The 23,854-nt window shown below is 57.5% G+C and overlaps 2 protein-coding genes across 7 annotated transcripts in view; both read left to right on the top strand.

Annotated features, from left to right (window-relative positions):
- The first annotated feature begins 820 nt into the window (after positions 1-820).
- Positions 821-10,284, top strand: PPP1R1B (protein phosphatase 1 regulatory inhibitor subunit 1B). Of its 2 annotated transcripts, none has more exons than XM_023652600.2 (7): positions 821-1,933; positions 3,606-3,666; positions 3,983-4,005; positions 4,421-4,496; positions 7,713-7,922; positions 9,227-9,346; positions 9,457-10,284. In XM_023652600.2, exons 1-7 carry the CDS (start codon positions 1,853-1,855, stop codon positions 9,504-9,506), a joined length of 621 nt encoding a protein of 206 aa, XP_023508368.2. In that variant the 5' UTR covers positions 821-1,852; the 3' UTR covers positions 9,507-10,284. The 2 variants fall into 2 exon arrangements, with proteins under 2 accessions (XP_023508368.2, XP_001498127.4); XM_001498077.7 differs by lacking the exon at positions 821-1,933 and adding an exon at positions 2,479-3,162.
- The window catches only part of STARD3 (StAR related lipid transfer domain containing 3), a 22,566-nt gene continuing 8,975 nt past the window's right edge, over positions 10,264-23,854 (top strand). The window contains exons 1-2 of one of the 5 annotated variants that reach the window (XM_023652598.2): positions 10,264-10,940; positions 22,982-23,117. In XM_023652598.2, coding sequence (XP_023508366.1) covers positions 10,645-10,940; positions 22,982-23,117 — 432 coding nt within the window. In that variant the 5' untranslated portion in view covers positions 10,264-10,644. Of the gene's footprint in view, positions 10,941-21,505; positions 21,675-22,457; positions 22,583-22,827; positions 23,118-23,854 lie in introns of those variants that run through there. The other 4 variants (XM_001501181.6, XM_070227372.1, XM_070227373.1 and 1 more) reach the window with 4 other exon arrangements.

Below are 23,854 nucleotides of genomic sequence, written 5' to 3'. Positions count from 1 at the left end.
CCTGACTCCATTTCCACAAGACTCTTCTGGCCTCTTGCTCCCTCCTCGCCCTGCCAAAGACCCAGCATGCTGGGGCTGGGAGTGGAAAAGTTGCTGGAAGGGTGAGGGGGAGGGCTCATGCTTGTTCCAAGTCCAAGTGTGACCAGGAGAGATCACAGCCAACACAAACAGAGCCCCAGGAAGACACATACATGTGTACAATATGTACACCTCTACACACACCCTCTCAGCACCACAGAGAGGCATTCAGACCCTCACCCACGGGCCTGCAGAGGGAGACACCAGCTTCTGCAGATACCCAGGGTCTGACAGATAAACAGGGACACTCCACCCTACAGGGCCAGCTCCTCTCCTTTCTCCTCTCCAGAGACACACAGACACCTCTGCAGAGAGAGGTTCACACCTCAGAAATGAGCACAGGCACCTGTCCTCTCAGCTCTGTTCCTGAATGCACCAAACTCACACACGTGATGGCACGTGTACTGGTACAGGCAGCCCCCCCAGCACCCCCAAATCTGTCCCTCTGGGCTGGCTCTGTCTCCCCTCTTAGATCTGGGGAAAAAAGGCAGCAGACACGTGAATCCAGGGTACATCATGGCAGGGTCACATCCCCTCTCCCCTCCCAGGAGTGCTCACAGGATCACGACCTCATCCCCCCTCTACTGGCAGACTAGAGCTGTGGATACAGTACCCCCACCCCCTGCAAGCTGGCACACGCCTGCCCATCACCTTGACAGCCTCTGACATCCTCCCCCACACCCACACCCTCCTCCCCACACACATAGTCCTCCCACATCCTGCCACTCACACCAGCATCCTTGACACTCTGACACACTTACTCACACAGACTCTCACACACTCATACCACACCGACCTCTCCCCCCCCCACACACACACACACACTCCCCAGCTATAGGCACCACAGGGCCCCTGGCACTCACTCACACACACAGTCCCTGCAATGATGACTGACACATGTCCTCCCACACACAACCCGCTCTTCCACACTCACTCGCTTCCTAGGACACCCCCATTCACAGCGTGACATGCTGGTGGTACTCTCCACGTCCTCACAGGCCTCCCCATGAAACTCCAAGTACCCAGGCCATGAATGGGTTAAGGCCAGAGTCCTGTCTCCCTGCTGCCCCTCTCCCCCTCGGCCTCCCCCCATTATCCTCCCTGCTGGACTCCATCAATAATGCAGCTTCAAGTTCTGGGGAGACCGCAGGGGGCCCCCAGCCTGATCCCCCGGCCCTGGCTCACACTCCCCATCCTCCTCCGGGCCGGGAAGAACACGGTTCCCGGTGCTCATTGGCCACTTTCTCCTAAGCCCTCCCACCAAGCACCCGGGCGCCAGTCCCAGGCCGAGGGGACGGGCTGGGGACCCCAAGGCTGGGGCCAGAGGGGTGACACCAAGAGAGAGGGAGAGAGGCAGAGACAGAGACACACGGAGAGGGAGAGAGAGGAACTGCGGAGAGACAGAGAAGAGACACACAGAGACACTCAGAGAGAGTGAGGGAAGGAGGGGAGAGGCAGAGACACAGAGAGAGACAGAGACACAGAGACAAGCGAGCCGGGGGCCCGAGGGTGGAGGCACGAGGTGACCGGGGTGCGGACGCAGCGCAGCGCGAGGCGGATCAGCCCCAGAGCCGGGGGGCACTCGGAGCCCGGCGCCGACCCCTCCTCCCGCCCGTGTGCCCTCCCCTCGCTGAGCGCGGTATTTTTATCTGTGCGCGAACAGCCTTCCTCCTCCTCCTCGCCGCACAGCCCGCTGTCGCCGCGGCGCCCGGAGCAGCGCGGGGGAGCCCAGCCGGGACCGTGCGCCCCCGCCCCACTGACCACCCCGCCCGCCATGGACCCCAAGGACCGCAAGAAGATCCAGTTCTCCGTGCCCGCGCCCCCCAGCCAGCTTGACCCTCGCCAGGTGGAGATGGTAAGGGGCCGCGCCCACCCCTGCAGAGCCCCCCACACTCCGGGGCCTCTCTGCGCTTCCGGGCGCTGCCAGTTCCGGACTGGCCCGGGAGATGGGGGGCGAAGGAGAGTCCCGGGCCGCCTCGGACACGGCGGGGGCGCGGGGCCGCGCGGGAAGTTCGCTGGAGACTCGTGCAACTTTTTCCCAGGGCTTCCGTCCTGATCCCCGGGCGGGAGAATTCTGGGCCGTCCCGGGAGGGGGGGCTGTGCTCTGGACCCCGCACAGTGTCCTCCTTCCCTAGGCTACCACCAGGACCCCTGCGCCCTGGTCCCAGCCAGCCCTGGTCAGATGTGAGAAACGTGGTGCACTGACCCATTCATTATGCAAAGCCGGCCTGCCCCTCTGCTCGCCCCCTGCTCTGCCTCTCTCTAGTGCCACCCTGTATGGCTAGGCTGGGGTCGCCAGAACCTTGTTCTGACCTCATTCTGCTGTCAGGCCCTAGACAGAGCCAGAACCTGGGCGGGGGGGGGGGGGGGGGTGCGGCGGGGGGGACGTGGAGGATGACCAGTCGTTAGTGAAGCCACTCCTCTACACACAGGCGCCTGGCTTGTCTGGAGAGCCTTCCTGGGGTCTGGGAGGTCTCCGAAGAGGGGTGGGGGAGGAGAAGAGGGCTCCGCCCCCCAACAACCTAGAAGGTTCACTTGTTGCTGAGGTGTAGCTGGCACTCAACAGAGCAGTGACAGTGGGGCCAAGTCATTTTGAGGGGCGATAGGGGGCTATGGGGGGCGGGTTGGGTCCTGAGCCTAAGCAGCTTTCTGTCTGGATGACCGTCTTGGGAGCTTGGCAGGAGGAGGTGGCAGTGTCAGCTTAATTCACCTGGTTCTCTTTGTGCATTTCCCTGGAGCTCGAAGGGGACCTAATTAACTGACAGTCGGTCTGATTGCCAAGCTGGGGGGGCCATTCCTGGGAGTGCTCCGTGCCTCCCCTCACTATTCAGCTTGGCTCATGTACCTAGGAGGGCAACTTTTTGTTTTTTTTATGAGGACTAGGTAAAGAGTTCTACAGCCTGAGAGAGACTGCTAGAGGGGCCCAGACCCAAGCCTCCAGAGACACCCACCAGGCCCCTGGGGGTCTGGGGCTCAGGCCCACACCTGAGCCTCAGTGTGAGGCTGGAGGTGTCTGCAGTGCCTCGACTCAGCCTCCCTCTGCAGCTGGATCCAGTTTCTTTGAAGCCCTTGAGCTGAGCTTAGGTGGGCAGGGCCACGTGGGTGCCATGGCCCATGGGGCATCTTCTATAGCTGGCTTCGGCTCCTGAGGTCTGATGTCTTAAAAAAAAATGGGAGAGGAAGGGCCTTGGTAGGGGAAGAGAGAAAGGGAAATACCCGTTCTAGAGTAGCCATGGAGTGGGATGGCATGGGCTGGAGTCACTAACTGGTTTTTCTCCTCCTTTCTCTGCCTTGGCATGCTGTGTGGCCTTGAGCTCTTTGCTGAATCTCTCTGAGCCTTGGGTTTTCACCTCAGTAAAATGAGGGGTGAGCTATAGAGTTCCTTTCAGCTCTGACTGTCTTTGATTCAAAGGTTCCCCAGGGACTCCAAAGCACTGTTTGTTTCCTGCTGTGATGTGGGGGGTGGGGGGGGGCTGCAGGTGTCTGTCCTGTCCCCCTCCTCCCCACCTCTTTCTCCATCTCCTTAGATCCGGCGCAGGAGACCAACCCCTGCCATGTTGTTCCGGCTCTCAGAGCACTCCTCTCCAGGTGGGCCCCTTCCCTGCCCGCCCGCACCCCCAGCCCTTGCCGCACCCTAACTCTGATGCTTTCTTGGGGCCCTTGCCAAATCCCATGAGTAGGAGACGGAGCAGAAGATGGAGGGGGGGAGTGGGTAAGGTCTGGGAGGGGCTGGGTTTACTTATTGCCCAGGCCCCTCCCAACACCGGGAAGGAAAGGGCACACTTTCCCTTTCCCTGGAGATTGAGCCTTTGGAGAAAGTAATTTGAATTCTCTGTCTCTGTTCCCCTTTCTCTCTCCCTCTTCTCTCTTCTTCCGCCCTCGGTTCATCGGTGGCCTCTCTCAGAGGAGGAGGCCTCCCCGCACCAGGTGAGTTTTCAGGGGCAGCTGGAAAAAGGGATGCTGGGGCCCTTTGTGGTGGGGTGGACTAACACAGGGGGCCGCCCAGGAGGACACATTAGCACATCAATCGGCACCTCCAGGGAGAGTGCCTGGTGCCAGGGTGCCACCAGCACATCCTCCTCTGCCCTTTGTTTCCTCAGACCCGGGTGAGGCCTCCAGAACCTAGGGTTGTGCTCAGAGCCAGGCCACGGCTTATTGAGGCCCTCCCAAAGCAACGGGGAGGCCTCAGCCTAGGTGCAGGACCCTGGGGGCAGCAGCGCCTGGACCCATCAGCAGAGGCTAGACCAGTCTGCCTGGGTTGCCATGGGTGGGATGGAATGCAGGGAGGGTGACAGGAAGGGGCCTGGGGTGAGCCCATTTAATCTGGCCCTTCCCCTGGCAGAGAGCCTCAGGAGAGGGGCACCACCTCAAGTCGAAGAGATCCAACCCCTGTGCCTACACACCGCCCTCACTGAAAGGTACTGTCCCCTCACCCATCAGTCTGGCTGTCCCCTTGTCCCCTGGAGCGGGGCTGGCATTTGAGGAGAGGTGAAAGCTGAACTTTTGTCAGTGGGGAGGGATGGTCTCGTGTACCTCAACCCCTACTTGCAGACCAATTCTCTCTTAATGTGGCCTTGTCAAAAAGCAGGAGTGTGGAGGCTGAACACGGCAGATATGAGCCTTAAAATCAGGTGTGGGATTGGAAGAAAAGAGGTGGCTGGCCTAAAATAACAAGTAGGCATCAACATAAAGAGACTCAGCTCTGCTCCTCCTATTTGCAAGTGTGTGTGGACCCCCCCTCCCACTCCCCAAGGGGCACCTTCTCCTGGGCTGCACCCGTTGCCCTGCCCTCCTCTCCATTCGCATAACATTGGCACAGGCCTGCCCACTGGATGCTTCTCATTCCTGCTTTTCCTTTCTGTATTAGAAGGCAAGTCATTCCTACAACACACACTTATGCAACACCTAGTGTATGCCAGGCCTCACTGGTGAGCAGTGGGCAAAATAAGAGGAGTGAGATCTGGCCCCTGCCCTCCTGGGGCCCTTTGCCCCAAAGGGTCAGGGAGAGTTACAGAGGAGAAGATGTTTAAGCCTGGATTTGAAGGATGAATGAAAACTCAACAGGTGGTGGTGGTGGGGGAGACACTGGAAGGACATTCCAGGAAGAGGGAAGAAGGTGTGCAAAGGAGAAGAGATGTGAAATCAGAGGGGGTCTTAGGGCCAGCCTGGAGACTTGGCTTCTGGTGGGGAGCTGGAGGAGAAGGTGGGGCAGACGGGTGTGGGGAAGGTCTCTTCCTAACTAAGCCATGGGATGCCTTCCCACTCCCGCCTCCGCGCCTGCCTGGCCAGCTCCCTTCTCCCGGTGTGCTGAGTGCTCCCTCTGGGGTGGTTTTAATGAATTCCCAGCACCGGTCAAGGTCAACAGGTGCACCTGTCAGCCCGCCTGCCTGGGTTGGGAGCAGAGAGGAGAGGAGAGAAAGGCAGGGGCTCTTTCTCTTCCCCCCAGGACAGGGAATGAAGGGACAGCAAGCAGGCAGTGTGGTTCAGCACCTGGAAGGACTTCCCACCTGTAGGGATGTGGGGAAGGCCAGTCCCCAGGGTGGGCATGAGGGTGGGGTGGCATCTTCTCAGCACACAATATAAGGAATCTCTCTCCTCCCTCCCTGGGCTGGGGAGGGCCGAGTGGATGTGAGGGGGATGAAGCGTCGCGTCGCTGGGATGCCTGATTATGAGTGTGGGGCAGAGGGCTGGGGTGAAGAGGATACAGCCAAGGCGCTTCCCGGGCCCCCTGCAATGGCCAGAAATGTGCCCCCACCCCCACTGCTTCTGTGGGCTGTGCCTTAGGAGGGTCTAAGTGGGGAGAGGCAGGGCAGAGGAAAGGGGCCAGGACAGGGGCAGGTAGCCTGCAGGTGGGGGCTGTGCTAGAGACTTCTGAGCTTAAAAAGGGAGACTTGGGTGGGCGGGAGTTCAGGAACCCAGAGATGGAGACAGAGAGAGAAGGAGACAGCTGGGAGGGCAAGCGGGAGACCCCAGAGAGCCCTGAGAGGCACGAGGCAGGGGCGAGGTGAGGCGAGGCATGCGGGAGGTGCACGGGGCACCAGCACAGGCGCTGCACATGCACACACACCTATTGTTCACGAACTGAACTCTCCTCCCCTAGCTGGGGGAGAGGACGGCTGCTCCAGCTGCCACCCCCTCTGTCTCCCCGCTCAAACCTCAGAGGACCCTTCTGTCCCTGGGGGGCACTGTTTTGTAGGCTCCGGCCCCGTTCTGGGCAGGGGACGGCACCTGGCCGGGTTGGGGCTTTGTAGGGGGAGAAGGGCCCCTGGTGGAGGGTGGATAACACTGAGTCTAGGCATGAGGGGGGCTCTCCAAGGCCGAACCCTCACACTTGGCTCAAGGTGAAGCTTTGCCGCATCCCCAAGGCCAGGGCAGGGTGATTTATTGCGCTTTTATTGCCTGGGTAGCTTGCCCAGAGCCAGCGGGAGGCACTGGGCTGGAGCCTGGGGCAGGGCGGGGCAGCGGGCACACACAATGCACCCTCTGTGCCTGTCCCCGAGTTGGCAGGAGCACAGTGCCCCGCTCATTGCACCACAGGTTTCCAGCCTGGATCTACCCCTCGGGCCTTCTGAGGGGACGGGCTGCCTGCAGACCAGGAAGGAGCTGCGGCAACTCCAGCCCCTAGCTCGTCAGCATCTCAGCTGTGGGCTGTGAGTTTAGTGACCCAAATCCTTTAAAATCCCGCCAGCTCCTGGCCCCCCTGCTGCCTCTGCCCCAGCCACACCTCACAGTGTCCCCTCAACCCCTGCCATTCTCCCAGAATTCCCCAGCCCCGGCCCCTTTCCCGAAGCTCCTGGTCCTTTCCATTGTTTGGAAACTTCTCTCCAGCTGCCCACTCTGTTCCCTTCCTAGGCCCTATCCCATCAGGCCTTGGTGGTGGTGATGGTGGGGGGTGTTTGCTGCTTTCTAGGTCACCAGAGAGGGAGCTGGGAGCTTGGGGATGTGGGTCAAGATTGTGGGGGCTGCGTCGAGCACGCCACATCCCCAGGCACGACTTCACTGGCTGCAGACTATTATGTCCTCAGTCTCAGAATTGTTCCTACCTCTTAGAGCTTGGGGCAGAGGTGTGTGGAGTGGCATCTATGACAGGGCAGCGCCCGGGGGTGGGGACCAAGCCCAGCATGGGAGGGCTAGGATTAGGGTGAACAGTGAGCCCTAAGCAGGCTGCACACTCCCCCAGAAGTTGAAAGGACAAATCCTCCAGGCCCTGGCCCCTAGGCCCTGTGCCTTCTGCCAGGGGCTGTAGCTGGACACTATTCCTAATACTGGGTCCTTGGAGAAGCAAGCTCCCCAGTCAGGAAATGTTAAGCTGCTGTTGTGCCCGCCTGGTCTTGTCCAGCTTGGCACCCTATGGTGTAGGGGAGCTGCCTGGTGCCAGCCTCTGGGGGGCCAGCATCTTTGGACAGCTTAAGAGCCAAATCTGATCAAGAGTCTACCCCCTGCTGCTTTTGCCCTGGTGTGGACCCCAGCAGGCTGACCTGCAGCCTTCAGCTTTTGAACTAGAACTCTGAGCCGGTTAGCACTGGCCCAGCCCATGGGAAGGAGGCTGGGGGCGGGGCCACATGCCTCTCCAGCTCCATGGGCTGCTTCTTGGACCTGGCTGACCCTTGCCTCCCCGGGTTCCCCTGTGCCAGCTGTGCAGCGCATTGCTGAGTCTCACCTGCAGTCCATCAGCAACCTGAATGAGAACCAGGCCTCGGAGGAGGAGGATGAGCTGGGGGAGCTACGGGAGCTGGGCTACCCAAGAGAGGAAGAGGAGGAGGAGGAGGAGGAGGAGGATGACGAAGAAGAGGAGGAGGAGGAGGACAGCCAGGCTGAAGTCCTGAAGAGCAGCAGGGGGTCTGGTAAGCTGAAGGGACTGGAAGCCTGGGTCCCACCACCATGGTTAGGTGGGGTCCTCCCTAAGTGTCCTGGGTAACCCCCTCTCAGTTCCCAGTTCTCACACATGTTAACTGCACTCACACCACAAGGGGCCTCCCATCCTCTCACCCCACTGGATGCCTCACACTCAGCCTTACCTGACACCTGGGCTGCTCCCATCCTTGACTCAGCCCCTCTCCCAATCAGGCTTTCCTAATAATTCATCTCTTCTCTAAGAACTAAGGCAAGGCCACATGAGATTTGAAGCTAGACCCAAGAAAGGACTTCCCATCTCGCTGGTGGTGAGGGGGTGCAAGGAGATGCAGGGATGGAGGACTAAGGGTGTCCAGTGCCCTCACTGCCTGCATTTCTGAACTAGGATGTGGTCTCTGCTGGGAGGCAGAGTGCTGACTGATAAGTCCTCTCCAGGATCCTGTGGCTGTTTCTCCCCCTTTTTTATTTCCTAGGCTGGGGGGGGGGGGGGGGGGGAGGGGGAGATGGTGCCCTCTAGCGTCTAGACAGAGAATCTAGGATTCAAGAACCAATCTGGTCCTCCGCACCTCCAACCCCAGCTGCCTCGGAAGAGATGGGCCAGCGAGTGGCCTAAGACCTACACAGCAGGCCTCAGAGCTAGAGGTCCCAGATCCAAAATCTCCACACAGGGTCCCAAGGCCCAGAGAATTTCTCGGCAGGAGATCTAAGCCCCTCTCATGGCTGATTCTTCCAGACCTGGCCATGCAAGGCTGTGCCACATCTGTCCCTCCTAGTGCACATTAAACTTTTTGGTCCCATTATTCATGGGGATGACAAACAGCCGACCACCCCTGCTTGAAGTGTCCAGCCTTTGCACCCAAACAAAATGGCTTGGACCTTCTCTCTGTGTCTCTGAGTCAACTCCCACTGAGACCCCCAGAACAGGTAGACAGGAGGTGAGAGGAGAGCGTTCCCTCTCGGGAAAAGCAGCAGGGCAGTGGGTCCCATGACTACCAAGGAGCAATATCAACTGCCACCACTCTCGGAGTGGCTCCTGGGTTCTAGTGCTGGGCCACGCATATCTTATTTAAGGCAATCTACACAATTTCCCTCTTACCGTCCCCTTCAGAGAGGTAACGACTATCTAAACCATATGGCTAGTCATTGGAAGAGCTGTGCAGTCCAGTGCTGTCTCCACTATACCATGATGCCCTCAGAAAGCTTAGCCTCAGCCATCAGAGACTCAGCCGATGTTCCAGGACAGCCAGATGGATACTCAGAGCCTGTGTTTTCACTACTTCTTCCCTGTCCCCAGCTGGGCAGAAGACAACTTGTGGCCAGGGTCTGGAGGGGCCCTGGGAGCGCCCGCCCCCTCTGGATGAGCCCCAGAGAGATGGAAGCTCCGATGACCAAGTGGAAGACCCCGCACTAAGTGGTGAGGCTTGGGAGCCAGGGGGGTAGGGGGTGGGGGGTGGAGGGATGAGGATGTGGAGCTAGATCTTGGTGGGTGTGGCCAGGCCCTGAGTCCCTCTGCTTGCCTTGCAGAGCCAGGGGAGGAGCCACAGCGCCCTGCCCACCTGGAGCCTGGCACATAGGCACCCAGCCCTGCATCTCCCAGAAGAAAGTGGAGGAGGCATTGCTGCTCTCCAGAAACCCACTCTGTCCCCACCCTATTTTGTACCCTTCCCCTCACTTGCTAGTGCTGCGGCTTCTGACTTCTAGAAGATTAAAGCTGGTCTGTGTTTGCTTGTTTGCCCACCTTTGGCTGATGCCCAGAGTCCCTGGGCACTTGCTGCCTGATGCCTACCCCTGCCAGTCATTCCCCTACTCACCCAGTGGGAGGCGGGATGTGAGAGAGCTTGCATTGGAAAATCCAGTAACTGGGGGACAAAGGTTCAGTCTTCCCAATTCTACTCCCCAGACCCTCTCCCCTGGGCACAGGAAAACCACAGGGCAGGACCCTAAGATCTGGGCAAAGGGGGTAGGTACTAAGAACCTGTAGATGCCCCTAGATCCTTCTCCATCCCCTCTCCTATGGGGGACTCCAAGTCACCACCCCTCTCACTGGCTTCTACCAGGACCCAGGATTCAGGCATCCTTCTCCACAGCCTCAACATTTTGGAAATCTTCCCCTTATCCTCTTCCCTCCCCAGCCTGGGTGCCTGGAAGATGAATTGGCAGAGGCTGCTTTGTTGCGTTTTGTTTGTGCTTTGATGCCAAGAATGCCGCCTAGTATCCGTCCTTGGGGGGAGGGGGATGCACACGGTGAGGGGAGCCAGGTTGTCCTGTCCTCTAGCTGCTCTGCCCCCTTCCCCTCTTCCCTGACGCCAGGCCTGAACCGCTCCCGTGCTGTAATAAATCTTTGTAAATAACTGTGCGGAGACTCCTCTTTCAGGGGAAGGACAGGGAGGAGGAGGCAACGGCCTTCCCGATGTGGAAGACCTGGTTGGTGGTCATCCGAGGGGCAGGGCCTTGACCCTAGTGTCCAGTCCTCTAGTCTAGGAGTCTTTCCTGCAGACAACAAGCTCGGGGCACTCTTAGGAAGGACCACACAAGTTCTACATCCTGCTAGGGACGGCTGAAAGAGGCGGGGTGGGAGGAACGACGAGAAGAGAAATCCTTCAGGAGGAACTGGATTTCTCCAAAGAACCTGTCCCCCAGCCGCACAGTCCTCCCTCCACGAAGTTCTCCTTTTCTTACGCAGTGCCAGGCCTGTGTGGTCCAATAATAAAGATGCTCCTGGGCTTCTTTCCCATTCCCCACCCCCGCATCAGGAAGACCCTCTTGAAGTCTAACCAGCGGGTACCCCATTCCTGCCCTTGGCTGTGCGCCTGGCGTGGGGGATGGAGGCCGAGGCGGAGGGGCAGGGCTGCCGTCCCACGCCCCTCCCGGTTCGCTCTCCGGGGCGGACCCGGCGGCGGAAGTGGCGCCACCGGAAGATCCCCTTCCGCTCTGAGGCGCTGCCGGGGCTGCGGACCTGGCCTGCGGCTGGGGCAGGAACAGCCAGGGCGGCGGCTGACATGGAGCAGGTGGGTTCTGGAGAGGTCACTGGGACCGGGTGGTGGTACGAGGGCTGGGTCTGGCCAGCGGACCCCGCCTGCCAGCCTGTTGTCCGTCTTCGTTCCGTCCGACCCTACCCACATCCCCCGCGTCCCAGGTTCCGCCCCCTTCCTCTGCTCGGCCGTGCTCCGCTCTGCGCGGGCTTCGGGGTCTAGGGCGCAGCCCCTCACGGCCCCACCCACCCTGGAAGACCTGGGGAGGGCCCCCCAAAGCCTTCCTTTTCCCTTTGAGCGGAAAGGCGAGGGGACGGTTTCTGGGTGTTAAGGGGCAGAAGTAGGCTATGGGGAGGGGTCAGGGTCTGAGAATGAGCAGGAAAATGTCTACACGTTCCTGTAGGTCTGCGTCTCACTGTCATACGGTCTCCCCCAACTTCCTTTGGAAACGGCAGTGAATGACTTCTTAATTGACATCAAAAGCGCCCTTTAAACTTATCTTTTGAGTTCTTAGAGGTGCGTAACACCAGTGATTCTCCTTCCTAATTGACATCATTGACACGCCCCCCCTTTTGACTTCCTCTGCGTCAGCATCTTATTTTCTTCCTACTGTTCTGACAGTAGAAGTACTGCTTCACATTCTCCTCTCCTGCCCGACCCCGCACTCTGTACACTGAGTGTGGATGGTCTCCTTTACTCCCATGGCTTCAACTTTACACCACCTCAATACCCGAATCGCGCCCAGATCTTCATCTTCAGCCCCTTTCTGGAACCCCAGACTTGGCCATTCAGCTACCAGTTGGACAGCTGCACTGCAGCTGGAGCTCACTGTGTCTAAACTTGAACTGATCTTTTCCCCTGCAGACTCGTTCTTCCTCCGCCACCCCATCCCAGCCAGACACCTGGAAAGTATCTTACACTTCCTCTTCTCCTCAATTTCCATATCTAAGAGGTGACCTAGTTCAGCTAACTTCCTGAACTCGCTTCAGTCCTGGTCTTGCGCCCCCATCTCTTCTGTTCCCACCTTGTTGGTGTGTTTCTCACCAGGGGAGCCGCAGTGGCTTCCCAGGCTGCCTGCATCCAGTCTCCAAACTGGAACTCTCGTAATCCTTTTAAAACACAAGTCTGATAGTGTCAATTCCTTACCTAAAACCCTTTCATGGCTTCCCATTGCCTATAGGAAAGGCTGAATCCCCAGCACAATGTACAGAGCTCTGTAGGGTCTGACCTCTGCCCTGCCAGTCTCCTATGTGCACCCTAGGGTCCAATAATGTGCACTGCAGGGTGTGCTTGTCCACATCTTGCTATTTCGTGTCTCCATGCCTTTGCACTCACCAGCCCCTCTGCCTGGAAAGCCCTTTCTCCACTTCTCTGCCAGGCTGCCTCTGCTTGTCCTTCAGTGCTCTGCTCAGGTAGCACCATCTCTGGATGGACTTCCCCCGACTCCCAAGACTAAATATTGCCCCTCTGTGTCCCGGCAGCACCCCGTTCGTAGTAGCATAGTGGTTGAGAATACAGACCCCTGAACCAGACTTCCTGGGTTCTGATACTGTTTGTGACCTTGAGGAAGTCAGTGCCTCAGTTTCCTCATTTTTAAAATGGAAATAGTGATGTGCCCACCTCATAGAGTTGTTTTGAGGATTAAGTGAAATAATAGGGCTTAAAACAACACGTGAGAACTCAATAAATGTTAGCTACTATTGTTTATTTAAGACCCATGTAGAGCAGTGGTTATAACTTTTATAAACAGCTTGTAACTTTTATAAGCTGCTTGAGGACAGATATGGCTTGCTTCTCATTCTGTCCCAGAGCCCAAAAGCCTGGCTCTTTGTTCATGAATAAAATTCTGGGGTGGAGGGCATTGGGGGCAGGATCTGGATTTATTAAGTGAGGATTCAACAGTGAAAAAGACCCAGACTTGATGTCTGTCTGTTCAGGAAATTAATCTGGAAATGGATGAATGTTATATGGCAAGCATTAATTCTCGAGAGATGTATGTGGAGCTGTGGGATCCTAAGAGAGAGAAAGGCCAAGGATGGCTTCCCAGAGGAGCTGACAGTTAGCGAGGGGCCTTAGAGCAAGAGGATGCACTTACCAGAGGGAGGCAAAGACCGGGAGGTAAAATGGAGAGCTGGGTCCTCGGAACAGAGCTCTTATGCGGGGAGGGGGCCAAGGTGGGCAGGAGGGCAGAGGCACCCTCCTCTGCTGAGGTGGGGGTTCCTTTCCTCTCTTGGCCATGAGGAAGTGTCCCCTTGGGTTAAGAGCGTGCGGGGACCATGCGTGGGGAGATCTGGAGGCCTGGTTCCTGGTGTTTGGGGGCAGGCCCCCTGGGGTGGGGTCAGCCTGTAGGCCTTTGGGCTGGGCCTCCGCTTTACATGAGAGTCTGGGCTTTGTTCGTGCTGTTCTGGCTGCCTGAATGCTCGTCCTCCTTGCCTGCAGCTCATAGATGCAGATTCTTCAAGCCTGGGTCAGCTGGCTCCTCCTCCTTGTGGCTTTCCCCACCGCTCTCACTCCAGCCTGGGTCAGATGCTCCCTTCTCTGGGAGCCCACAGTCCTTTGTTCGTTCCTCCCTGAAAGTGCTGATCACAGTGTGGCTCCATGTGTTTCTCTGTCCGCTTCCCTCCCCAGACTTGGAGCCCCTGAATGTCCCCAGGGACTGGCTCCGTGTCTGGCACACTGCCAGCTCTTAGCTCATGTGCTGTATTAAACTGAGTTCTCGTACACCTAGATTTGTTTGGGGAGGGGGTGTGGGTGAGACCAAAAATCTTGTGCATTTGACAGATCATACTTGTTCCATTGAGTGGTGGGGATTGTTGAATCCATTTTACAGATGAGATAGCTGAGACCCAGGGGAGCTAAAGTCAAGGTCACTCAGCAGGGACTTCAAGAACTGACTCCTGACTCCAAGTCCACTACTGTCTCCCAGAAATTGTCTCAGGCTCCCAGCCCCCAAAAGGGCAGCTGCCACATCACTGGGACAAGGGATGAGGAGGGCATCTCATCTGGCCAGTTGTGTATCCCTCTGAACTTCTTCTCGCTGGCAAGAGGCTGGTCCTGGCTTTTGGCGGTCAGGGCTGGTGCCAGGAGGAGTCTGTGCTGAACCCCTGCCCTGGCCTCGTCTGCGGAGGCCTCCCCTTGAGTGGGCTGGTAGAGGTCTCTCCCGGAAGATGACTGGCCCTTTCCAGACTGACCCTGAGAACGTGGCCTCATTAGCCCCAAGTTTTACCCGACAGCAGTAGAGGGTGGAGTGGGGCCTGACTCACCAGCCCCTGAGGGGGCCAGGGGTCTTGGAATCAGAACTGGGGCATCCCCGACCTTTAACAGGGCTCGCGTGTCAAGGGGCGGGAGGGCTGAGTGGATCTGTTTGGTAGGGTTTTCTAGTAAACTGCGCCATCAAACCTCCTGGGCTGGGGAGTGAGTGTACGGTGATGAATGTAGTTTCTATTTTGGCTTGACTCTTTGCTTTCCATTTACCCAGAAGAAAAGGAGAAATGGAACCTGGCTTATTTGCCACTACCTCCGTGTCCTCCTCTCCTTAAACTCCTGCTTCTCCAGGGAACTTCCTAAACCCTCTGTCAGTAGGGCGGGGCTGGGGCCACTAAGCCCACCATGCCAGGGCTGATGCACGGGCCCTGAGTTACAGTAGAGCCTAAGATGGGCCATCCTGGGTCAGCGCTGAGGCCAGGGCCCATCCCTCCATCCAGCAGTAATGATGGGACATGCAGTTTGGGCAAAGTGCCGTGCTATATATGCCTGGCCCAGGACCCTGCCTCTGCCACTGTAGTCATGGCTTCTAATAGTAGTAGTAGCTACTGGTAACTAAGCACAAACACTTTGCATGTGTTATTTCTAATCCTTCCAGTAGCTCTGTGAAGTGGGCACTGTACTATCCCCATTTTACAAATGAGGAGACTGAGGTTCAGAGAGACTCAGTGATTTGGTCAAGGCACACAGCCTAATAAAGAATAACTTTGGACTTTTGACACCAGGTCTGCTGACCAACCCCCAAAACCATGTCCTTTTCCCGGTTCCAGGGTGGGCGTTACAGATCCGCACACCAAGTAACTTAATAGATGTGTGCCATGGCCACGCACTGTGACCTGGGCCTCAAGCGCGCAAGGAGAGGTATGAGAAGCAGAATGCTGAGCCCCAGTCCTGGATCCACGCTTGGGGAAGCCTGGAGGGCCAGGGAGAGCTTTGCGCAGGAAGTGACCTTTGAACTGGTCTCTGAAGAGTTGCAGTTCTTCCCCAGGGGGCGGAGATTGTTCCAGAATGAGGAATCGAGGAGTGCAGGTGCAGAAGGGAGTCCACCTGGCCATGGGGTGTTCTGGCAGCAGCCAGAGGTCAGGAGAGTATTGGGGGAGGGGTGTGAACCCCCATAGTGCTAGGGTCTTGCCAAGACAGCGAGTCCCTCCTCCTTGACTTTTGCTGTCAAGGAATTTAACTCACCTCTAGTTGGCTGGGGAAGGGAAGTGGGGAGCAGCACCACCCACCTGAGGTTGCTCAGGAAGCCAGTTCCCCTTGGCCGCTAGTGAAGGGGGTGCCTGGGCTCTGGGCAGGGCGGGACACCAGCAGAGTGTGGAGTCGAGCTCCAGGAGAGGCAGGCAGTCTGGACGCAGAGGGACTGTGCCTTCAGGTTGGGCGTGAGTGTGTACTTGTGTACCTGTGCATGTGCTGCCGTAGGAAAGGGTGTAAATAGTCATTCAGCATGTTTCCTGAGTGTCTGCCACGAGCCTGGTACCATTCTGGGTACGCGACACACAGCAGTGAGCAGAGCAGGAGTTCCTGCTCTCATGAAGCTGGCATTCCAGTGGGAGAAGACAGACGGGTAAACATATGATACGTCTGGGGATAATTGCTGTGAAGAACAAAGGAGAGTAAGTGGATGGAGTGGGGGGCTAAGTAGAGAGTTCAGAGAAGGCCTCTCCAAAGGGACATTTACAAAGAGACCAGAATGGAGGGAGGGAACATTGCAGAGACCTGTGGGAGAAGCTCCAGACCAAGAACAGCAGGTGCAAGGGCCCTGGGGTAGGCAGCAAGCTTGATGTGTCCAAGGAACAGAGAGGGACCAGTGTGGCTGGAGCAGATGGTTCATGGGGCAGAGGCTAGGGGAAGAGGGGTTTGTAGGCTAGAGTGGGGACTTTTGCCTTTATTCTGGGTGACCTGGAAGCCATTGGAGTTTTGGGCATTGGGGAGGTGTGGTCTGACTTTTACCAGGATCCCTCTGGCTGCCGTGCTGAGAATAGACTTGGGACAAGGACAAGGAGGTGGTCAGGAAGCTGTAGCAGGTGAGAGACGATGGCTTGGACAGGGTGCCGGTGGTGGTGGTATTGATGAGCAGTGGGAGATGCTGGCTGGATTTTGAAGGAAGAGCCAGCAGGATTTGCTGTTGGTTTGGATGTGGAGGGGAGGACCCTGGGCTCTTCACAGGCCCTGGCTGGGTGGCCGTTAAGCTCTTTGGGGTCTTTTGACACCCCACTTGCTGGCCAGCAGAGGCTCTGGAGGCAGCTGCATTTGGGCTTACGGGGCCCAGCCCAGCACAGGGGGATGCCCACTTGCCTCTGGGGTCTGCTCTGCCCCGTCCTGGCTGGGGGACTGTGAGCAGGCCTCTCTGAGCTCCTGTCTCCTCTGTCCCAGCCTCATCTCCACGGCTCCTGGTTGGGGTGTGATGCGCCCAGGGGAGGCTGTCTGCAGGCTGCCAGCTTGGGCCACTGCCAGCCCGGATTCGTTTCTTCTGTGCTGGCCCGTCTGGATGGTCCACAGGCCTGTTTGGTCTGCTGTTCTCCCTCCCAGGCTGGCCAGCGACAGGACATGGGCCAAGGCCACGCTCTTCCACACCTGGAGCCTCCGCCTCCCACCCATCTGTGGATTCTCCATTAAGCTGGGCGTTAACGGGGGCGCCTTGACCCAGAACAACCCCAGACCTGACCTGAAGCCCTCTCATGGGGCAGTCAGAGCCCAAGACTGTGTCTTCCTCTAAAGAAGAGGCAGGGATGTCATCCTAGCTCACCCTTCCATAGTGATCACTCTGTCAGGGACCGTCTAGGCCTGTACATTTAATGTCACTTAATCCCGATAATACCTGTAATAAGTAGGCGCTATTGTTATCCCCATTTTACAGAGGAGAAAATGGAGAGTTTCAGTGACTAGTAAGGTGGGAATCCAAGGTTTGAACCTTCCCCTGGCTCGGAGTCCAGTTCTTTCTCAGCTTCACTGCTTGCTCCTGATTTGTACTGAGTTAGGGACCCCACTGGGAAGCCCCAATGGCCAGTGGAGAGCTAGTGCTGTGTTTCCTGAGGAATGCAGAACAGGGGAGGTGTTGAGAGCCTGTGTCCACTGTCCACTGGGCCTCGGGAGAGGGTTTGGAGAAGCCACACTGCCCAGAACTGTGGATCATTTCTGGATATAGATGTGACGTGTTCCCCCTGCCCCGGGTCACAGAGCACAGCTCTGTGGAAACAACTCTGGTTGGAACTTGCACAGGTTGGCCCGGCCCTCTGTAGGAGGTTTGGAGATGGGAAGGGGTGAGAAGACTCTGGTGGCAATGGCTAACTTCTGTTGAGTGCTTACTCTCTGCTGCCAGGCGCTATTCTGCATTTCCCCCACATTGCTGTCTCCTTCAATGCTCAGACAGCCTGGGGTCAAGACAGTATCCCCACTTTCCAGATGCAGCCTCTGAGGCTTGCACAGTGAAGCAGTGGCACTGTTCGAATTGCAGACTTGCCTTGGCCAGGAAACACCAGCCGGGAGCTGCAGCCAGCTGGGGTGTTGAGCTGCAGGGAGACGGCTGGAGCTTCTGGCCTGGGGTGTAGCTGAGGGCTGGCAAGGACCCCGTCTGTGCCCCTGCCACCTAAGAACTGTGGAAATTGGGACCTGGAGGTGAGTGGGAGGTGGACAGGAGCTTGGAACTGCAGTGGGGCCGGGCACCAGTGGGAATGCATAGTATCGGAGATGGGTCCTGAGAGCCTGTGCAGGGAGCCAGGACAGCCCCCACTTCCTGCGCCCACCCCCTAGCCTGGGAAGTCACCTTTGCCTGGAGCTGGAATGACTTGGCTCTTTCTATATAGAGATGAGGGAACCTGGACTGAAGGCTTCGAAAGCTTGCTCTGGGTCACCCGGCAGGTGAATTGTAGGGCTCAGATTTGAATCCCGGCCTTTCGGGATGATTTTATTACGCGCCACTGTGACTGCCACCCCCTGCCCCATTAATTTCCCTCTCACCTGAACAGCCTTGCCAGCTACTTGTTCCATCTCCACGACCACTGACCAAGCACCTGCCATACTGTCTCCTGATGTTTATGTAAACGCCAGCCCTAGCAGGTAGCAATTGTCGCCTTTTTCATTGTGGTAGAATATACGTAGTGTAACATTTACCATTTTAACCATTTTTAAGTGTACAGTTCTGGGGCATTAAGTATGTTGTTGCCTTTATTTAATGCAACTGAAGAAACTGAGTGTCAGAATGGTTCTATTTGCCCCCGAGCGCATAGCCGACTGAGATTTGAACCCTGACCTCAGAGTCCAGTCCTCTTTCCACAATATCAGCTGCCTGCTGTTGTCTGCCCTGAGTCTGGGACCCCACCCAAGAGCTCCTATTGCCTCCACAGGTACTAGTGTTTCCTGAAGCAAGAAAGAGAAGGTCAGGGAGGGGGCGTGAGGGCCTGTGCCCACCCCTCCCCTTTGCCTCAGGAGTTTCCCACCGTGCCCAGATCTGACTTGACTACTCCTCCCCACCCCTCTTTCCAGCCTAGGACGATAAAACCTCCAATTTCCTCCCTCCCCTCTCCCTCCCACTCTCCCCAAGCCTTAGCAGCTCAGCTTCGGCAAACACACGCGTGTCAAGTCTGCAGCCATCCCAGGCGGACTGCTTCACGCCAACCATGCTGTTCCACTCCCGACACCTCTGAAGGTGCTCGGGAGGGGCTGGTGACAGCAGGCGGCGGGCTTGGCAGGGGTGCTGCTCCCAGGGCCTGGGTGGCAGCCCTGCTGTCTCCCCCCAGCTGCACAACACTCCTTGCTGCCTCTCCTCATCAGGAGGGTGGGTGCGGCGTGGCAGAGGCCAGGCCTAGCTGTTCCACTGGCAACTGCTACCTTCTGCCCTCCAGGCCCAGGGGGCCAGGGAACAAGTGTTTTGGGGACTGCTAGGGCAGTTCCAGGCCAAGATGGCTTTGTCTCTTAGACTGGCAGGCCGTCTGGCAGAGCTCAAAGGCCTTTTGAAGTCGCCTGAGTGGTTTTCAGACCACACCCAAGGAGATGCCTCAGGGGTGACCCTGGAGTTTGACGGAAGGCTGACCGGTGGGGCTCTCCTGGCCACCTTCTGTGCAGGACCCGTAACAGTCCTGTTTTTATCTGTTTTACATATTAAGGGTCCAAGTAAGGTTTTATATTTTTTAAAGTTTCTCTTAGGACTGGCCCAGTGGTGAAGTTTGCATGCTCTACTTTGACGTCCTGGGGTTCATGGGTTTGGATCCCGGGCGCAGACCTACACACTGCTCATCAAGTCACCCTGTGGTGGTGTCCCACATACAAAATGGAGGAAGACTGGCACAGATGTTAGCTCAGGGCAACCTTCCTCACCAAAAATAAATAAATAAATAAGTAAAAGACCTTGGTTAAAAAAAAAAAAAGTTTCTCTTGCTTAAAAAAGGGATTTTTAAAAATCACTGACTTTTTCCCAGACAGAGAAATGGAGGCTTAGTGAGCAGACTTGCCCAGAGTTACTCAGGATTAGCAGCTGCCCTAGGCACAGGATGCAGGTCTTTTTTTTTTTTTTTTTTGAGGAAGATTAGCCCTGAGCTAACATCTGCTGCCAATCCTCCTCTTTTTGCTGAGGAAGACTGGCCCTGAGCTAACATATGTGCCCATCTTCCTCTACTTTATATGTGGGACGCCTGCCACAGCATGGCTTGCCACGTGGTGCCATGTCCGCACCCAGGATCCGAACCGGCAAACCCCAGGCTGCCAAAGTGGAACGTGCGCACTTAACTGCTGCGCCACCAGGCCGGCCCCAGGGATGCAGGTCTTAACCCCTGACTGGTGCTCCTTCTCGACAAGCTCTCGCTTATTTGGACTCTGAGCTGCTTCGCGGACAAGGGAGATACAGATCCCCCCCGCTCTGATTCCTTGCCAGCTGCCCCAGCCCTGTTCAGTGCCCCATGCTGGGCTCCCACAGGCCCTTGCATCTGCAGCTCTCCCAGGCTCCCCGACACCTCTGCTCTCAGCCCCCATCTGTGTCTCTCGCTTCAACAGGGATGTCTGGGTGTGTGAGTGTCGGTGCTATTGCCACTCCTAATGTGTCTCATACCCAAGCTGCTGCCACTGAAGTCCTGTCCCAGGGAGGGAGGTAGAAAGCGCAGGGGAAAGCTAGGCTGACACAGGAGCAGACTGGCCCTGCAGCGAGATAAGGAAGAGGGAGCGAGAGATAGGGGGAAGGCAGATAGAGAAGAGCAGGAGAGAAAACTGGAGAAAGGGACAGAGACTGATCTGGTCGGGGTGGAGAACAAGTCTCGTAGATGGGAGAGAGATTGAGGGGAAGACCCAGAGACGGGGCGAAATAAAGATGGACATGGGATTAGGGGTGCAGAGACACTTAGAGAAAAGATAGAAAGGCGGTTTGTGGGAGAGGCAGGAAAGAGGAGAGATGGAGACAGGTCGGGTAGGAGACAAGAGGCTATTAGAGACAAGGAAATGTCACTCGCCCCGGAGCTGCACCCCTGTCACTGTGAGGGATGCTCTGAGTCCAGCTGATGGATGCTGGGGGCTCCCTTTGCTGCCGGCCTGTCACGTCTCCTCTTCTCACTGCCCCCTTCCAGAGCTGGGCCCAGCTTGCCTTGAGTACCCTCTGGATGAATTTGTCATGGGGACCCCGAGAGTATGCTGTTGGGGGGTGGCCTTAGGCTGGTGCCTCTGCTGAGAATAGTCAGCTCCTGTCTGTTAGGGCTTGCGCAGAGGCATAGGGATGGACAAGCTGCCTTGCTCCAAACCTTCTGCTGGCCACAGACTGGGGGCTTGTTTTGGATTTAGTAGATTGAGGGGGCCACAGAAGGTAATAGACAGTAAAGTTATGGAGAGGACAGCAAATCAGGAGGGGAGACAGATGGGATCTTGCTTTCCCAGGATCAGGGACAAACATCTAGGGCTCCCCTTCCACTGGCCCCCAAACCTGCCCCCCTACATCCCCCTTCCCCGAGCTGGCATGGGAGAAGACTCAGGGAGACTCTTGATCTGGCCAGTCACAGAAGCTCAGGCCACACCACGCTGAGTCACCTCCCCCCGGCTCTAGACTGAACCCTTCCTTCCCCCGCCCAGGGGGCAGGGCCTCTTAGGGCCCCTTGCCAGCAAATTGGTGGAGCAGAGACAGGCCTGGGGGCTGCATGACAGGGAGGGAGTGCTCCGGGGCCCCTTTTGTCTCTAGGGTTCCTGAGAATTTCAGCCCCTTAGTTGCACAGGCAGTTAAGGGGGAGATAAATCCATTCACCTCTCTGAGCCTTGGCTCTCTTACCTGTGGAATAGGAGGAGCCCTCCTGCTCTGTGTGGACGTGAAACACAGCCATGGGTGTGGTGTCATGTGGGCAGGGAGCTCTGGGCTAGCCTTGAGTCGTGGCTGCTGGTTCTTACTCTCTTGAGTTCGCCCTGGTCCTCTCTGCTGGTCCTAGCATGGAGGGCCAGGAGACCCTCTGGATCATCCATTTAGTCAGCAGTCAATTATTTGGCACCTATTAGGTACCAGGCATCGTGCCAGGCACTAGGAGACAGCGGTGACCAAGTCAGGTAAAGGCCCTGGCCCTGCGGAGTTGGCAGAACAATAACTAAGATCATTTCAGAGAGTGGCTGCTTCAGTGAAGTAAAGGCCTGTAATAGAAGGTGACACTGTGACTGGGGACAGGAGGGAGGTAGGCTCTGAGGAGAGGGCTTTTGAGTTGCCAGTTGAGAGGACCGGGAAGAGCGTTCCACGCAGCAGTGGGGAGAGCCAGGTCCAAGGGCCCGAGGCCGGCCGGGGCCGCCACACGTAGGGACCTAGAAGCAGGCCAGGGTGGCGATGGTAGTTGGGGGTGGGGCATGCCTCCTGAGGATCTGGACAGAGCCACACTCCACAGGGCCCAGACAGGGAGGGCGGCTTGGCGGAGGCGCTGTTATCCTAAGACCCTCTGGTGGGGAGCCTTAGGTGGGGAGCCTTCGGAGGATTGTAAGCGGGGAATAGGGGAATAGCGAGGTCTGATTTATGCTTAACAGTTCTCTCTGGCTGTGTTGTGGAGAAGTGGTTGTTGCAGGATGAGAGGCGGCCTGGAGACACGCCCATTAGGAGCACATTGTAGCCATCCAGTCAGAGAAGATGGTGGATGGGCCTGAGGGGGGATGCGGGGGGTGGAGCTAGAGAGAAGGAACCAAGATGTCTTCCCTCCATAGCCACCGTCCCAGCGCAGAGCTCTCAGAGACACTGCTCTAGGAAGTCCCTCCCAGTAACCATGGCTTAGCGGGTGGGAGGGTAGGGCTGGCTGCTGGGAGGGAATGTGCCTTTGTGTTTGGAAAACAAAGAACAGAGCTTGGGGCCCTGTCCTCTTGGGGGTGGGGGCAGGCCAGAGGCTGCTGACAGGACCAGAGGCTGAGCCACAGGGCAGGACTTGGCAGGAGCAGGCTGTGCCCCTAGGCATTGGGGAGGACCCCAGAGCCCTCCAAGGGTGAACCATGGGGCCCGCTGGGCTTTGCAGGGGGGTGGTGAGGAAGGACAGAGAGGGTGCTAAACCCCTCCATCCTGGAAGTCAGGCTGCTGGAGGGTTTGGGCAGAGAGGGCCCTGGGCTGTGGGGTTGGGACAGGGAGAGGGGGCAGATGTGTTTGGGAGCAAATGGGGTCCATGGGGGCTGTGTGTGAAGGGACGAAGGAGGTTACCGGGACCCAGGACCTGACATGCAGGACCTGACCCAGCCGCCCGCCCCCCCCAGCCGTGCTGCTGAGGATCTGCCCGCCCCTCCTTGAGGTGGGGGCCCACCAGGATGAACAAACCGTCTGGGGAGCTGGCCCGCGACTTAGAGCGCAGCCTGCCGGCCGTGGCCTCCCTCAGCTCGTCGCTGTCCCACAGCCAGACCCTCTCATCGCACTTGCTCCCGCCACCTCCTGAGAAGCGCAGGGCCATCTCTGATGTCCGCCGCACCTTCTCTCTCTTTGTCACCTTCGACCTGCTCTTCGTCTCCCTGCTCTGGATCATTGAGCTGAACGTGAGTGGGGCCAAGGCTGGGGGCACAAGCCATGTTGGGGGGTCACCTGGGCCTCAGTTACTCCATCTGCAGTGGGAGGGTTGCCTCTCCAATGGGGTTGATTTCTGGGTAAAATGAAGAATGGGCAGATAAGAACATCTTCCAGAGAAGGAAAATGGAGCTCAGAGGGATCGAGTCAGTTGTCTGAGGTCTCTCAGCATCTGGGTGAAGGAGGCAGGGTTTGAACCTAGATGCTGTGGCTCCAGAGTTCACTCTTGACCTCTGCGCCCTTGTGCCCCCTAGTGGACACTCTTGAGAAAGGAGCAGAGAGCCCAGCAGGCTCTGGATGAGCTATTGAAAGCTTTTGTCTTTCTGCCCTTCTGTGCTCTCTGGCTCAGTTCATTCATTCATTCACTCATTCGTCCCTTCAGAAAACATTTTTTGAGCCCCTGCTGTGTCCCAGGCACTGTGCTAAAAGCAGAGGGTACATTGGGGAGCAAACCAGTAGAAATTCCCAGTTCCCAGTGGCTCCCAGCTCTCCTTCCCCATTTTGGACAGTTTGGCCTTTCCAGATTTGTTGAGATGCTACCCAACAGCCTGGAGCTCCTCTCAGTGCAGGGTCTGCAGCCCCTCCCCCAGTGCAGTACTTGGCCAGCTGGCTGTGGGGCCTGATTTCTGGGCGCTGACAGTGCAGAGCAGGACCTGACCACAGAGGCAGGATCCCTGGGGGTAGGGCACCCCAGGCTCAGTCCTATCCC

Source organism: Equus caballus, chromosome 11 (assembly GCF_041296265.1).
Source record: "Equus caballus isolate H_3958 breed thoroughbred chromosome 11, TB-T2T, whole genome shotgun sequence".
Taxonomy (NCBI): domain Eukaryota; kingdom Metazoa; phylum Chordata; class Mammalia; order Perissodactyla; family Equidae; genus Equus; species Equus caballus.
Note: the sequence above shows the minus strand (reverse complement) of the source record. Positions and strands in the feature narration are given on the sequence as shown.